The 16966-nt window shown below is 38.2% G+C and overlaps 2 protein-coding genes across 5 annotated transcripts in view; one reads left to right on the top strand and one right to left on the bottom strand.

Moving 5' to 3' along the window:
• The window catches only part of LOC139940085 (guanine nucleotide exchange factor for Rab-3A-like), an 82920-nt gene that overhangs the window by 42247 nt on the left and 23707 nt on the right, over positions 1–16966 (bottom strand). The window contains exon 2 of one of the 3 annotated variants that reach the window (XM_071936323.1): positions 16375–16490. The exons of the other annotated variants lie outside the window; for them this stretch is intronic. The gene's annotated coding sequence lies outside the window, so the exon portion shown is untranslated. The remainder of the gene's footprint in view (positions 1–16374; positions 16491–16966) is intronic. 3 annotated transcript variants of the gene reach the window in all.
• Positions 3249–16966, top strand: part of LOC139940086 (uncharacterized) — a 30990-nt gene continuing 17272 nt past the window's right edge. The window contains exon 1 of one of the 2 annotated variants that reach the window (XM_071936325.1): positions 3249–3392. In XM_071936325.1, the coding sequence (XP_071792426.1) occupies positions 3305–3392 (88 nt within the window). In that variant the 5' untranslated portion in view covers positions 3249–3304. Of the gene's footprint in view, positions 3393–15077; positions 15158–16966 lie in introns of those variants that run through there. The other variant, XM_071936326.1, reaches the window with a different exon arrangement.

The raw sequence follows: 16966 nt of genomic DNA, 5'->3' as shown, positions 1-16966 counted from the left end.
AACTATTGAACGTGTCACCAAACGTCTACAGTATACAGTCGTCAGCAAATGAGCCAAGTCGACCAAAACCAAGGCATTGAAAGATTCCCGCAAAAGAACCCTCCACGTTCACAGTATATGCAGGATTTGAATCTCTGCATGGTGGGGGTATTATAGGAAAGGTTTTTTTGTGACACCATGGTGGTTCTGAGAGCAACCGCTGGGTTGTAAAACCGCCGGTTTTTCGAAGAACCATGCAACACCAATCAAAAGAGATTTTACACCGTTTGTGCATGCCGGTGTCCCAGGGGATTATGCCCGCTTGTGCGGCACCTAAATGTAGCCCGAGGCCTAAATGAAGCCTGACCTAAATGTAGCCCCAAACATGTACCTAAATGTAGCCCGGACGTAATTGTATCCCCAAACATGTACCTTGATGTAGCCCGGACCTAAATGTAGCCCAAAACATGTACCTTGATGTAGCCCGGACGTAATTGTATCCCCAAACATGTACCTTGATGTAGCCCGGACCTAAATGTAGCCCAAAACATGTACCTAAGTGTAGCCCGGACCTGTTTGGGGCTACATTAGGGTCAGGCTACATTTAGGGCTCGGGCTACATTTTAGGTGCCGCACACCCGCTGGAGATTCGGTCCTCCGTAACATGGTAACGTGGGCTGTATGAGGAGGATTCAAAAGAGCACGCTATCAGAAGTAGTTTGCACACAGTTCGCCATATGGGGGGGGGGGGTACTGAATCTCGGGGGACAGAATATCCTGCAACACAAGCGAACGATGTCTTGAAATTCTTCTTTAGCCATGGAGGTATTGGGTGGGTGTTATCAAACCCGTCTCGCATCAAGAATGTAAACATCACATGTCAATATTGACACTGCATGATATCACTACCTCAGCAGTTCTATAAATTGAAAGTGTCATCCACTACTGTCTACAGTACAATATATACAGAACAATATATAATAGTTTGAGGAAAAACCAAATGTGTATCTTCTTGTCTGATTAATTGTGTTGTTTATGAGAAATTGTCTTGCTATCTACTGTAGTAACCGCGGAGTAGTAGATTTACGGAATTTGGGAGACTTCTCAGTTATGAAAAGACTACTCCTACCTGGGTGGAAGGGAGAAAGACGGCCGCGACTACAATTTTAGCTTTTAGTGGATCGTTATAAACTTCACTGCCGCAGAGCGAGTTCTTTATATTGGTCATCAATATTTCAAACAGCTTGAAAATGAAAAACCATCGTCATGAGACTGAAAAATCCGATCGTCACAAGACTGAAGCAATGTGAGAGAAGTGGACCTGTCTACAGTACAGTCATCTGAGTCAAGTCGACCCCCGCAAATCATTGAAAGTTTCTGCGCCGCTTCGAGATTTTTAGGTGAACGTTTATAGGAGAGCTCCCCTTTCATAGAAGAAAATGCATATAAAATATATACCCTCTTACCGACGGGTGGCTCATGCTTTCACAAGATGGAGCGTTTAAGGACGGTAAACGCCCCTCTTGCACGCCATAGCGATATAGCCTAATTGGCTATAGTATGGTGTTCAACCAGATCAAATTAGACACGTTTACAAAAAATGGATGCATCAAGAGTTCTACCCTTGTCAAGTTCGCAGCTTATACGCATTTTTATGATTTAAACAACCACGTTTACTACCTGTTGTTAGCTTCGAAGTCGACCTTCTGATTTGATCATGGATTACGCTAAGGAGACTTAGCATTTGCGTTGAGAAAAATCTGAGGTTTTATCTATTTTTGTGACTAGCGTCTTTCAGCAGAGTGAAGAAGCTCAGTTGTAATAGGTGTGTGTTTAGGTCCATAATGACTTTGTAACCCAATGCATATATGCATTTAGCGATTGGTTGGCGCTCAAAATGATTTACGCGGATGCAAAGCGAATGTGACGTCATTTCTTCACAGGGAAGAAAACAGCCCGGTGGGGTTTAAAAGGTTGAAATGCCATTGTTGTCATCACGATTCGTCTAAGTACTGGCGTTTTGAATTGAGTAGGCTGCTTTTGATAAAGCTTGGGGTCGATAAACAGCATATTAACATCATCTTTCCAATATGTCCTTTGATTATCTCTCGCTCTTATAAGTAACTGCCATTATCATACATTTATTTCATTGCTGCCCTTACATTTCAAAGCAAAGTGTGTCAATGCATTAGGTTCAAATTATAAGCAATCTATGTTATTGTAAACTAAGAGAAGAGAAATTTGATAAGTCACAGTGATTTATATTGGTCGGTATTACACGATAGCTGTAAATAAGCGGTAAGTAGGTCAACAAAAGGAATCACCCAAAAAAGTCCGTTTTTGATGATGGTGTTTTTCACACGATAACAAATATATACACCCAACAGTCACACTATAAAATACGTATTCACATGGAACGCAAACGCACATTCGTCGCTCTTCCATTAGCCAACTGGTCAACCAATAACAATTTACTTGAATAATTCACACATCATAAACCGCGCCCACTTCATAACAGCTTGGCTCCAGCAAATCATCGAAATCATATAATAAAAAAGTTTAGATTTCTAATTGTTTAAAATTATATGCCAAACAAAAGGGGTTTGCTGGGCGTGTCAACTTCCCTTCTTTTAAAATGCGTGAAAATCATTGTAAATTAGAACAGAGTGATGTTAGCTTTTGTTCCGGTTCCAGTAGAGCAGTCAATGAATACTAATAACTTCTCCACTAATTAATATATTTTTAAGGAACAAAAATCATTGTCAATTAGAACAGTCTGTTTATAGGTTTTGTTGCGTGTTAGCAGAGTAAATGAATATTTCTCGCTGCACAAACACTGATAATTAATTACCCCACACTGGTAATTAATTATCCATTCACCTTTAAGGATAAACATGACTAAACGAGCCGTCAGTTATTATGAATGATTGCGATCAAGTAGCCGTTACCCTCTCCCCTCTCTCTTGTTAAAGTTTAAACATGGCCCAAGGGGTCGGACATCTTCGCCATCACGCACTGTAACTTGGCCCGTGGACTCTTAAAGATAAAGAGCATGCACCAGACATTCTCGTTCGACTCACTCACGACATCATCACGTGTACGCTTATTAATGTGATTTATATCCATTTTCGGTAGGGTTATTATTATATGGTGCTGACTTGTACAAGATAGCTTGCCCACGCTCTCGACCGGCTCTCTCTTCCCTCCATAACTCTTCGAGTTCATACCTGTTGGCTACATTTTGTTCACTGGACGTCTTACTGTCAAGACGGAAGAAAAAAAAAAGCTTCTCTCCACAGATCCGTTTCATCACCTCCTTAGAGACATGAGTTTTTGTACTGAATTGACACTGGAGCGCCTTACATTATATACAACTGTTAGTTTACTGCTACTGTGTAGTATATGCCGGACGGGTGAGTACAAAACTTTTCTTAGCGTTTGGTTACATTCTATCTTTTTGGAAGAGAACCATTTCAAACTGGAATAGTATAGACTTTCACACTTTCAAGGCATAACCATTAATATTGTTACCATGCATTGTTGGGTGTTTAACATCGTTGTAACTCTTCCTCTGCGCACAACTTAATGATCAAATCAAAATGAAATATTCTCATGACGGTATTTAGTTATGATATCTCAACACAATAATTATAAATTAGTGATTTTAAATTGTCCGTTTGAAAAAACATTACAATTTTTGTTAGCGTCACAATCCACTCAAATCTGTTTGAAGTCAGAACAAAATTATTCAACTTTTGTGAAACTACCGTGAACAAACCCATCAGATTCTAATTATTACTAAAACATTTCTCGTTAAAGTTTGAACCAATTAGGAAATTCAACGTCACTTTCGCAAAATAACTATTAATTTGACATCCTGGCCTATTGCACACTGGACAACAACGCGAGTACTTTACTGGTATTAATTAATCCGTAACATGTTCAGACATTAATAGACGTGTAAATAGTATAGGCCTAACAACCACTTGAAAAAAAATTGGTATAATGCGTGACAGAGGGAAAATAAACAGAACAACTGTTAAACGAGAATAATGAGTTTCTCAGTTTGTTTGTGAGAGATCGCCTAAAATCGCAAGCCACACTTAACTGATTTGGGCTGTCGACCCAAATCAATTGTCATCGGGGGCACATTGCCGGCCACCTTCTCCTGGGGCTGAAACAGGGTTACTCCTTAAAGAGTTCATAAGGATGTACGCCAAGACGTACCTCCATCTAATTATCATAGAGTCGTGCATAATATGTGAATTATTGGTATTACAATTAATTGGAACTACCACTTTCTGTAAAGGGGTAATCCAAGATTGAACTCATTCACAATTTGTTTCCACGAATTAACAAACAATATTTTCAACTATGAACTAACTTTCGATCTGGGTTTGACCAAGGCTCTATATGGTAACGTTATTTGGTAAAGAACCTCATATCCAGTGAAAGGAAAAAAAAACAAAAAAAACAGTTTCAAGGAGTTTCGACCAAATAATGATTGCTTTTCTTTAAGAGATTCGAAACAAATAAACATCACGGCTATACTAATTATCAAGGCTAGAATCCCCGCCCATACTTTAATATCGCAAAATATATAGTCAAAAGATACCCTTTCGGGTGAAGGTTCAGTAGGTTATAGCGTGTACAAACCAATGGGAATTGTTGCCAAAAAGTCAGGAGTAAAAAAGAAAAAAAAAAGAATTACCTTTAAAGACACTGGACACTATTGGTAATTGTCAAAGACCAGTCTTCTCACTTGGTGTATCTCAACATATGCATAAATGAACAAACCTCTGAAAATTTGAGCTCTATCGGTCATCGAAGTTGCGAGACAACAATGTATGAAATGAAAAAACACCCTTGTCATACGAAGTTGTGTGCTTTCAGATGCTTGATTTCGAGACCTCAAATTCTACACTGGAGGTCTCGAAATAAAATTCATGAAACTATACTTCTTTCTGGGAAAACTACATTACTTCAGAGGGAGCCGTTTCTCACAATGTTTTATATTATCACCAGCTCCCCGTTAATACTCGTTACCAAGTAAGGTTTTTTGCTAATAATTGTGTTGAGTAATTACCAATCCTATAGTGTCCACTGCCTTTAAAACTTGTTTTGTAAATTCTGCGAGCCCCTTGAGTTCCAATGCAATAAAAAACACCCCTAAAACACACGATTTAATTTTCAAATAGAATGTTTTTAATTACTAAGGAAGAAAGAACCAGAAGAAATTTATTTTGTCCTGGACGCAGTTCGTTACCCTGATCAAAATCCAGATATTATTTCCACTATAAGAACAAAAACCTCTGGTTTCAATTTTGGGCCACTTCTTCGGATCTTGGATCACCCCCAGCTTCCTTCAAAACCTCCTTCACATCCTGAAATACTAGACTTCGCTGTTGTCTTTGTCTATTTATGGATCCAATATCCATTTAAATCTCCTCTATATACACATTATCGCAGAGAAAGGACTTGTTTTTATCGAACGCTCCGGAATATAGATATACGTCCCATTGCGCCATCTTAAATAAATTTGTCACAATCTCATATAATAGCATTTTTGTTTATATTTTAAAACTAGAATCGGACATTCAGAGAATGCAAAGTTGGCACAAGTTGTGTCCAGTGGACAAATATTTCCTCTTACAATTTAACCCGTCTATAAGAAGGGATGGATTGAAAAGTCGGGCTGCAGCCAACCGGTTTTTTTCTCTCCAAAACTATTACCTAATTTGTCATAATATGGATTAAATGCAGTGGACACTATTGGTAATTATCAAAGACTAGCCTTCACAGTTGGTGTACCTCAACATATGCATAAAATAACTAACCTGTGAAAATTTGAGCTCAATCGGTCATCGAAGTTGCGAGATATTAATGAAAGAAAAAACACCCTTGCCACACGAAGTTACGTGCGTTTAGATGGTTGATTTCGAGACCTCAAGTTCTAAATCTGAGGTCTCGAAATCAAATTCGTGGAAAATTACTTCTTTGTCGAAAACTATGGCACTTCAGAGGGAGCCGTTTCTCACAATGTTTTATACCATCAACCTCTCCCCATTACTCGTCACCAAGAAAGGTTTTATTCTAATAATTATTTTGAGTAATTACCAATAGTGTCCACTGCCTTTAACAAAATAACGTATTAAAAATGCTAGATCCCATATTTGGCCGATTTTTCAATTTTGAAATGGCTTCATTTTACTCGAGAAATAATTTAATGCTTTCACTTAAAGTCACCTGAAAATAGAGTATATGCTTACGAACAATAAAATTTTTTTTTTAGTAATTGTTTGTCACGAGTTATATGTTTAAAAAATATATAAAGTTGTTTGGGGGCTGACTCCGCCTGCCCCTTTTGTGACGTCATTCAAGGCAGACTTTGCCTGCAATGCGTATATAGTAAACACACGTGCAAAGTACATGTACGTCCAAGTCGTGAGTTGGTACATTTCAAAAAGCATTTTTCTGCATTCAGCAGCAATACACCTGGTCGGCATTGCCGGAAAAAAACATTTTTTTTTTTAAACGTACAAACTCACGACTTGGTCCGTACATGTACTTTGCAATTGTGTTTACTCTACGCATTACAGGCCTCGATTGACGTCACGAACAGCGCCCTCTCGGGTCGGGGTCTACTCTTAAATTTGTAAATAACATAAGAACTGATTTTTTAAAACCTTAGTTAACTGTTTATTCACATTCAACTCATCAAAACACATATATTAGTGACAAAAGCTTTATTTTGAAAAAATACCACTTCCAGGTGACTTTAAGGTATTTTACGAACATACCTGCTAAAGACGAGTGTCAGTTAGATAACAATTTACGGGTCGTGCACTATTTAAATATGGTTTATTTATTTACACTATCCCGCATTTGGCACGTATGTATTTTGTGGATTGTTCTCATTTTGAAAAAGGCATCCTAAGTAAAGGTTGAACAATTTTCTTAAAGAATAGAAAAGTAACACAAAATGTTTCGGCAAAAACACCGGCGGTGCAAGTTTTAAACTTACATCTTTTACTGGAATTTTTTTTGTAAAACAGAACGTAATATATTAAGGAACGTTTTCTACCACCATTATCTTCGAACCGTGTAAGTTTAATGTAAATCTGTGGGCATGTGTGTTTTGTATTCTTCAAAAGTACCAAAATCCTTCAAAAAACACTATAGAGAATACTTGCTGCATTACAACTCTATTTACATTTTGTGTCATTTGATATGAAAGTGGCGACATTCTGCTTTTTGTTTTCGATATAATCGAAGGCTGACGTGCTTGAACGTTCAATGACTTGTTACACTTAAGTCCCTTCTGCACGTATCCATAAATTACAACCCCTCCTAGTGGTTTCCAAACGGCATTAAAAATAAGAGATATCTCCTTTTTGTTGTCCACAAACATTGGACGTCGCTGCCGCCTACTTTTGTTTCTAAAGACACTGGACACTATTGGCAATTGTCAAAGACCAGTTTTCTCACTTGGTGTATCTCAACATATGCATAAGATAACAAACCTGTAGAAATTTGAACTCAATTGCCGTCGAAGTTGCGAGATAACAATGGAAGAAAAAACACCCTTGTCAGACGAAGTTGTGTGCTTTCCGATGCTTGATTTCGAGACCTCAAGTTCTAAGTCTAAAGTCTCGATATCAAATTTGTGGACAATTAATTCTTTCTCGAAAACTGCGTTACTTCAGAGGGAGCCGTTTCTTGCAATGTTTTGTACTGTCAACAGCTCTCAGTTGCTCATTACCAAGTAAGTTTTTTATGTTATAACAGTGATTACCAATAGTGTCCAGTCTCTTTAAAGACGGAAATCTGAAACTTCAACTAGAAAAGAGTAAAATAATATGTCAGCAGGCGGTACTGAAATGTCGCAGTCCGTTTTGCTGATTGAAAACGAAGTCATTATTGTTAAAGGAAGGCCTGAGGTTGTTAACAACGACAGAAAGTCTGTAACTTCCCACATATGATCCGTCAGCGCTCTTTATAGGCTGGGGTTAATATTTCTATAAAACATATGTAATGAAAAATATAAAATATCAATCCAAAAAGTCAAATGAAATAGGTGAAAAACAAAATGGGTAAGAAGAAAAATACTTAAAAAAAACAAAACAGGTGCAAATTGATAACCAAATAAAATAATAACTTAATAATAACGCTGAAAAAATAACTTAAATTTAATTTGTTTACTGTAAATATGAGATATGTGGAGGCCTGCCGAAAAAACTAAAAAATAAATAAAAAATAAATAAATAAATAAATGTATAAAATACAGGAAAGATAATAAACAGTAATAATAATTAAAACATGCAAACAAACCCTTTATGAGAATTAACATTAATTACCAATCTATAGCGAGAGTTTAAACCAACCTAACAAAACAGTAAAAAATTACAAACATCAGCTTGGAATAATTATTTTAGATGCTATAAATAGCATTGAGGGGAAACATGTGTTTTATGCGAAAATACACTTTATAACTACCGTATAAACACACACGGACTTGGACCCCATCAACTTAATCGTTTGTTTGTGTCAACTTGATTCATGCGATTATTGGTGTAAAGTGCTTTCAAGCCACTGTACACTATTGGGGAAGTTCCACCCTTCTTTATATCACGTAGGACTAAGTTATGTGCACATCTTTGAACAATAATATACTTCCACTATTACAAATTTTATGCACACTGACTCTTAAAGACACTAGACACTATTTGTAGTTACTCACAATTAATGTTAGCGTAAACATTTACTTTGTAATGCGCAATATCTGAAAGCACACATTCGGCCACAGAGGTGTTTTTTGCTTTCTTTGTTCTCGTGCAACTTAGATGAGCTAAGTCAAAATGTTTACAGATTTGGTGTTTTGTGTAGGGATAGGCCTACACGTGAGAATACAGGGCCCAATTTTATAGAGCTGCTTAAGCACAAAACTTTGCTTAAGCAAACAAATCTTTGCTTAGTAAAATCAGATTACCGGCCAAGACTCCACTCAATTGTTATGCTAAGTAAACAACAGCTAAATACCAGTCACAAGCAATGTATATGGCATGAAATTTTTGCCAGTAACTTGTGTAAAACAAGCGAGCTATTTTCGTGCTTAAGCAATTTTTTTGCTTAAGCAGCTCTATGAAATTGGCCCCTGGTCTTGGACAACCACCAAAGGTGTCCAGGGGTCGATTTCACAAAGAGTTCGGACTGGTCCTAACTTTGGACTAGTCTTCGGAGATATGAAAAACGTAAGGCTAGTGCTACGTTAGGAAGAGTAACTCGTCCTAACTCGAGATAAGACTAGTCTTAACTCTTAGTGAAATCCACCCTGTGCCCTAAACTATAGCATGTGTTCGTTGCTAGGCACCCAGTGTTCTTCATGAGTTGGCGCATCCATTGATCAACATTGCTTTTAATTTTCACATCAACATGGACCACCACGTGCGCACAAAATAATTCGATCACATTTTATTATTGACCCAATTCATCCGACGTCGTCAGTTAAATATAAATTTGATTGCGCCATTTTGATAGTTCACGTGTCAACCTCGCTCCCATTGGCAATGCGCCATATCTTGTCCCCTCCTCAAAACAGCGAGGTGTGCTGTGAGGTAAAATGGCGTGGCGAGATCGTTCACCCATGGGAATGAGGCTTTTCCCGCGTGTTTATAGACGTTGGTCACATGGAGGGCCGAATGTTTAGAACAACATTCAATCGTGTTAACAGATATTGTGACACAATTCAACATTTGCATAAGGTGTATTCAACCCAAGCAACCGTAGTCTTTACTTACCGTGCAACTTGACTCCAATGCCAATGTATGACGTCAGAGAGAGGGGTCTATAACCTTCCAAAACGAGCTTTAATAAGCCATTTGCGTGCTAGAGGTGAATACTGTCTGGTACAATGACGTGGTTGATCACAAGTTATCACTTAAATTTGAATTCCCAGAATACAGTTGCTAGCCTATATGCCACATGATTAGGGGCAAGCTTTTGCGTATAGTTACGGAAGACTCTGAATGGATGTGTATGACCCAATAGTACCATGGGTTTGCTCATCTGGAGGTTGCTATGGAAAGGCTTGCCCCTAAACATATGACATAGAAACTGCGTTTATAGTCAGAGGAATTCAAATGCATTCGGTACATGCGGCCAAGTCAGTCATTATACCAGACATTGTTTGAATATTACTGTAATAATTTCGTGTGCCAATACCGTTGACGATGCACCTTATAATCGCAATCATTAATTGAATGCAATGCAAACAAATTAGATTCAACGTTTATGCCAATAGAACATAATTGTGATTACAGTTTTCTCGCTGAATTAATCTTCAGTTCTCACCAATTATTGCCTATGGCACTTTTTACGATGCACTTGACACATATTGTATTACACCGCAGTGTAAACCTTTTAACTTATCGTGGACATCCGTGCCGAGAAAAGTGTGGATGTTTTTTTCCTGTAAGATTATTTTTTGACTTGATTTAAAATTTCAATGTTGGTCGTAAGTGTGACGTAGCTCACTGTAAGCTGCGCCAAATTATATGAATTCATTTAGCTATAAATATAGTGTTTCTTTCTTTGTGAATTAGTTTTGTTAGTCATTGAAAGGGCGCCGCCACTGTTGGGAACGAATGTCGGTGTGAGTGTAATTTATTTCCTTAATTTGTTTTAGTAAAATGTTAACTTAAAGATACTGGACACTACTGGTAATTGTCAAAAACTAGTCTTCACAGTTGCTGTATCTCAACATATGCATAAAATAACAAACCTGTGAAAATTTGAGCTCAATCGGTCGTCGAAGTTGCGAGATATTAATGAAAGAAAAAACACCCTTGTCACACGACGTTGTTTGCTTTCAGATGCTTGATTTCGAGACTTCAATTTCTAAACTTGAGGTCACGAAATCAAATTTGTGGAAAATTACTTATTTCTCGAAAACTATGTCACTACAGAAGGAGCTGTTTCGCACAATGTTTTATACCATCAACCTCACCCCATTACTCGTAATCAAGAAAGGCTTTATGATTAACAATTATTTTGAGTAATTACCAATAGTATCTACTGCCTTTAAACTCTATTTATTTATTATTTATTAATTTATACATGCATTTGTTTTTATGAAATCATATATATGTAATATCACGGGGATGAATCGTACAAAAGGCAGTTTGTTCCGCTTTCTCACCAAATCGATCAATATTTTATTCACTTTTGAATAAGATCAATGGACAAGACACCCTTTAGTTCGCCATTGCTTATCGCATTGTTATGATGTCGTTCTGGCCGGCTCCCAAATCGGAAGTCTTCATTATACCGTCAAAAATACAATTTCATTTTTCTATTTGTTAAACATGCAGAGTCTTAACTCACGACAGCTGAAATAATTGAGAAAACGCGTTGACAGTGATAAAGCCTCAGAGTTAAGATGCATCTATTAGGCTTATACCAGGCATTCGACAGTTGCATTAACAACAACATTGTTTTAAATCGAACAAGCCATCTCTATAGGTCAAACTTCCTGGAAACAACCGCGTGTCAACAAAAATGGCGGGCATAGTGAGTTTTTTTTTGTAATGGTTACGTCACTTTAGCCACACATTGTAGTGCGCGTTGCTCGGATTCCATAGGCCTGCAAGTACCAAAACTGCTGAGCAAAGAATAGTATTACTTAGCAGAACCAGACACCTTACAATAAGTTTGCATTATTGTGGCTGGTGCCCAATTCATTTTTAGCTTTTGAAAAGAAATTTGCCAAGAAGTATTTTCAGGTCGAGAAGGCGTGGTTAAGTTTATTCATTTGGTTACAAGAACCCCGTGTATACGTGGGCCGCGCCCGGCCTCTGCTTTGCTTTAGGAGAAAAGATTTGTTTTTAAATGAAATGAGAATTCTGCGTAGCGCAAGGCTCTTGGGGCGGGCATCGCGCCCCTGCCCCATTCTCTCGCCGCGTTTGATACGTCACAATGATTTTGAGGGTAAAACTGCGGGGTGATTGGTAGGAAGTGAGGGTACATACAACTATTGTGTTTATAATAAGTCGTATGACGAGGTGTTGGTACTTGGATATGTGGTCAGACATTTTTCATTGCGTCTGTCTGATGCGTGGGCCGGCAAGGAAGCCAGAAATCGACCCCAAAAACCCACGAATCCAATAAAGATATGGAGCGTCGGCAATTTTGCTTTTTACCTGTGCTTTAAAATTGCCAATGTCGTTGTGCTTTTCAATGGGGAATTTTTTGCTCTTCTAAAACGATTAAAAAAAGGGCACCGTACTAAAATAAAATCATGACACATCTTCGTACAAAAATAAAATCATGACACATCTTTGAGGATGGCAATCCCAATACCAGAAAAAAAAATGCGAACCGGCGTGGGAACAGAACTACACCATTGTGTTCTTTAGCGATTACAAAAAACTTGCCATCATTGGTTTTCCCGCCCAAGTGATTTTGTTTGCTCCGGTGCAGCCCACTTCACGAAACACTCCACGCTCATCTAAAACGTGTCAAATTACGTACTCGAGTAGAGGCGAGCCTGTCTTTTCACCTCCCACGCTGTTGGCCACAGTCCTTCCGCCGCGCCGGTCCTGGCCAACCATGGACCCCTTGAACCGCTTTAAACCAGAAACAAACAAACCTATTAGATAGCTTAAAAGAAGTTCGTTTTACCGTCAGACGATCATCTAGAATCTTTATACCTTCCGGAAAATGTCTGCCCGGCAATAAAACCAATCTGGAACAATTGGTACCCTAACAAGATCGCGTGCCATTTTCACCCAAACCCTCTTTTGCTGTTTTCGTGTTTTACTTTCTCTTTCTTAACACCTCCCCATTCTCTGTATCGAGTGGGCAGCTTCTTAAAGGACGCCAGGTTTAGGAAAGTGAAAGTCTTTATTTTGAGAATAAGATGGATGGTGGATTCTCAAGATATTCCTACGTCACGTGCGTCAGGTGGCCATTTCTCGGTGGTGAAGTGGAAATGAGATATGTAAGTCACGCATGGATTTAGCAACCAGATTGGGTCAAGAGCGGGTGAAGAAAAAACAAGCCATCGTAACGATATATCCTTACAAGTCCTACATTAACCCATTAATCTACCCGCAAGTGGGACACCCTCGTTCAGGCCTTGGGTTTTTTTCTTTTTCTTTTGATTTTTTTTGGTCATGCAACTTACATTTTTCCTTGGATCTCTTGAGCTTGTATCGGCTTACTCGGGAAGGGTTCGCTTCGTTGGAAAATCGCGTGCATCTTAAAAAAACAGCCATAATAACACTGGTCATTGACTGCCGGCTCAGGTGTTTGCAAAACCAAAAACACCTTGTGTTAAAAGATCAAGTGCTAAAAAGCCCAACCGTGTACGCGCCCTCGTTCTCGAGATTGTGATCAGCTTGCCCATTGTCCAATTGCCGATGAGTACTCTTGGCGTAAAAGGGTTTCTAATTTGACCTCCCATCTTTAAAGGCACTGGACACTATTCGTAATTAGTCAAAATAATTTTTAGCATAAAAACTTACCTGGTAACGAGCAAAAGAGAGCTGTTGATAGTATGAAACATTGCTAACGCTCTTAACATAACCAAGTACACTTATCGAATAAAAAAGGGGTTCGCCCCGGTGTTTGATTGGCAGCATATTGCGCAACAGCACCTTGTAAAACCATTGCATGGTGCTATGTAAAAGGAGTAGGTCTCATAATTCAAACGTAGTCCCACATTCCTTGCAGGAAAATACTGAATGTTAAAGGGCCTTGCGCGTCACTGAGTGACGGTTTTGCGCGCTGTATATAAGAAGCCACTTGTTTTAATGTTTTGCTATCTTTCGGCCGACCATGCCAACCAGCGCGGTTTCTTTACCAACAATGTAAATGTCTATATCCCCTTTTGGTAGTGCGCCGGATACGTTAATCTGAGAGTAGCAGGTTAAAGTCCCGCGCTAGGTATTTTTTCTTTGTTCAACCCAAGATTTTGTGAACAATTTACACAGTCAGTTTCCATTGTGGCTTATTCTTCGACGTAGCAAATGTACATTATTTCAATTTGTTATGTTGTATGTATAAATGTTTTTTTTATTAAAGGCAGTGGACACTATTGGTAATTACTCAAAATAGTTATTATCATAAAACTTTACTTGATAACAAGTAATGGGGAGAGATTGATAGTATAAAACATTGTGAGAAACGGCTCCTCTGAAGTGACGTAGTTTTCGTTAAAAAAAATGATTTTCCACGAATTTGATTTCGAGACCTCAGATTTAGAATTTGAGGTCTCGAAATCAAGCATCTGAAAGCACACAACTTCGTGTGACATGGGTGTTTTTTTCTTGAATTATTATCTCGCAACTTCGACGACCGATTGAGCTCAAATTTTCACAGGTTTTTTATTTTATGCATATGTTGAGATACACCAAGTGAGAAGACTGATCTTTGACAATTACCAATAGTGTCCACTGTCTTTAATATATCACTGTAAGTATCTGTTTAGAAGATTTGTTGTTTGGCATTAAAGGTATTTTCCACGAGGGTGTCTATACCAGTTGACACCATCAAGGACTTAATGGCACCATAGACACCTTTGGTAATTGTCATTGGCCAGTATTTTCACTTGGTGTATCCCAACTCATGCGAAAATAACAACCCTGTGAAAATCTGAACTCAATTGGTCATCAAACTTGCAGAACAATTTAATAATGAAAGAAAAAACACTATTGTTGCACAAATTTGTGTGTGCTTTCAGATGCGTAAAAAGGGTTTTCCAAAAGTAAGTGAACACTATCTCTTTCTCAAAAAGTACGTTACTTCACAGGGAGCCATTTTTCACAGTATTGTATACCATCAACAGCTCTTCATTGCTCGTTACCAAGTAAGTTTTTATGCTAACAATTATTTTGAGTACTTACCACTAGTTTCCAGTGCCTATAACGGCCGTATGCCTCCCAGGGTCCACTCAACTAAACACCAAATACTGGACAAGCCCCAAAGGACAAACGCAGCGGAAAGTCACCTTCCTGTTTTAGACATCAGAAGAGGGTCGCTTCCGCAGAGGTCACCCGTTCTCATAATATTATTACTATAAGGACAGAAGGAACAAAGATGTAAAAATAAAGACAAATGGATACGACGAACTATTCCTAGCCGTAAGACAATATGATATTAAAGGCAGTGGACACTATTGGTAAGTACTCAAAATAACAGTTGTTAGCATAAAACATTTCTTGGTGACGAGTAATGGGGAGAGGTTGATGGTATAAAACATTGTGAGAAACGGCTCCCTCTGAAGTGCCATAGTTTTCGAGAAAGAAGTAATTTTTCACGAATTTGATTTCGAGACCTCAGATTTAGAACTTGAGGTCTCGAAATCAATCATCTAAACGTACACAACTTCGTGTGACAACGGTGATGTCTTCTTTCATTATTATCTCGCAGCTTTGGTGACCGATTGAGCTGAAATTTTCACAGGTTTGTTATTGTATGCATATGTTGAGATACACCAACTGTGAAGGCTAGTCTTGGACAATTACCAATAGTGTCTACTGGCTTTAACATACCTTATTGAAATATCAAACTGTTTTTGTCAATCTTTTGGATGTAGGTCATTATGGAATTGGGTTATGAATTAGGCCTGTATAACAATATTATGTAAATCTCTAATAAACATCACGTAGCTTCATACCCAAAGGGTCCGGTCAAAATAGACAATTGAGATAATTTAAAGCGGAACCGTTTAAAATGGTTTAATACGACGTGGATATAGTGTATGTTTGTTTTTCACCCTGAGGAATTGTGCCTTTCGACTTTTTTTTTGGCACTCAGAGTAAAATTCCACCCATACTTCAATTATTTTTGCACGCAACCATACCAACCTGTGAATATTTTATTATACCGTGTAAACAGCAGGGCCAAATTCATGAGCAGAAAATGCTGCTTAAAAAAATCCCTGCTCAGCAACAATGAGCAGGATACCAGTCACAAGTTAACAAAGTAGGACATGTGACATGGTTTATTGGCTGGTAACCCTTATTCTGGTAAGCACAATTTGTTCTACTTGGCTTATTTTTGTGATTTAGGCACTGGACACCTTTGGTAGTTGTCAAAGACCAGGGCCAATTTCATAGAGCTGCTTAAGCAAAAAAATTGCTTAAGCACAAAAATAGCTCGCTTGTTTTACACATGTTATTGGCCAAAATGTCATGCCATATACATTGATTGTGACTGGTATTTAGCTGTTGTTTACTTGGCATAACAATTGAATGGAGTCTGAGCAGGTAATCTAATTTTACTAAGCAATTATTTTTTTTGCTTAAGCAAAATGTTGTGCTTAAGCAGCTCTATGAAATTGGGCCCAGTCTTCTCACTTGGTGTATCTCAACTATTATGCATTAAACAACAAACCTGTGAAACTTTGAACTCGATTGGTTGTCCAAGTTGCGAGAGAACAATGGAAGAAAAAACACCCTTGTCGCACAAGTTGTGTGCATTCATCAGATGCCTTGAGTTCGAGACCTCAGCTGATTGGAGACCAGGGACAAAACAAAAAAGGGAAAATAAAAGGACTACGTAGGGAAATTCTTAAGTCTTGGATGCTCCACAAGGCATTTGTGTACAAAGTCAATGGGAACATCTACAGTACAGGGACAATGGAAAGAACAAAAAATGTCTCCACAGGGATGCAAAAAGGGGAATGTGTGCTCTCATTTTGTTTTAGTTCAAATATTTTAGTGAAAAATTTCGTGTACGCGTTCAGTGGTTGCAATCGAATTAGGCTACAGAGATTATTAATGTTGTATAAATTTATTTTATAATTAAAGGGGGGGGGGAATTACCTTCGCGTAAACTTTACAATCATAAGTCAGATTTTCTCTGACCCTATTTTTTCCCATTACTGCTGGCTGATTTTTTTTTTTTTTTTTGTAGTGAGAAATTTAGTTCCGGAATATCAAGCTCCCGGGGCTATTTTCTTTTACTTGCGGACAGAAACCCTTTT

Source organism: Asterias amurensis, chromosome 7 (genome assembly GCF_032118995.1).
Source record: "Asterias amurensis chromosome 7, ASM3211899v1".
NCBI lineage: Eukaryota > Metazoa > Echinodermata > Asteroidea > Forcipulatida > Asteriidae > Asterias > Asterias amurensis.
Note: the sequence above shows the minus strand (reverse complement) of the source record. Positions and strands in the feature narration are given on the sequence as shown.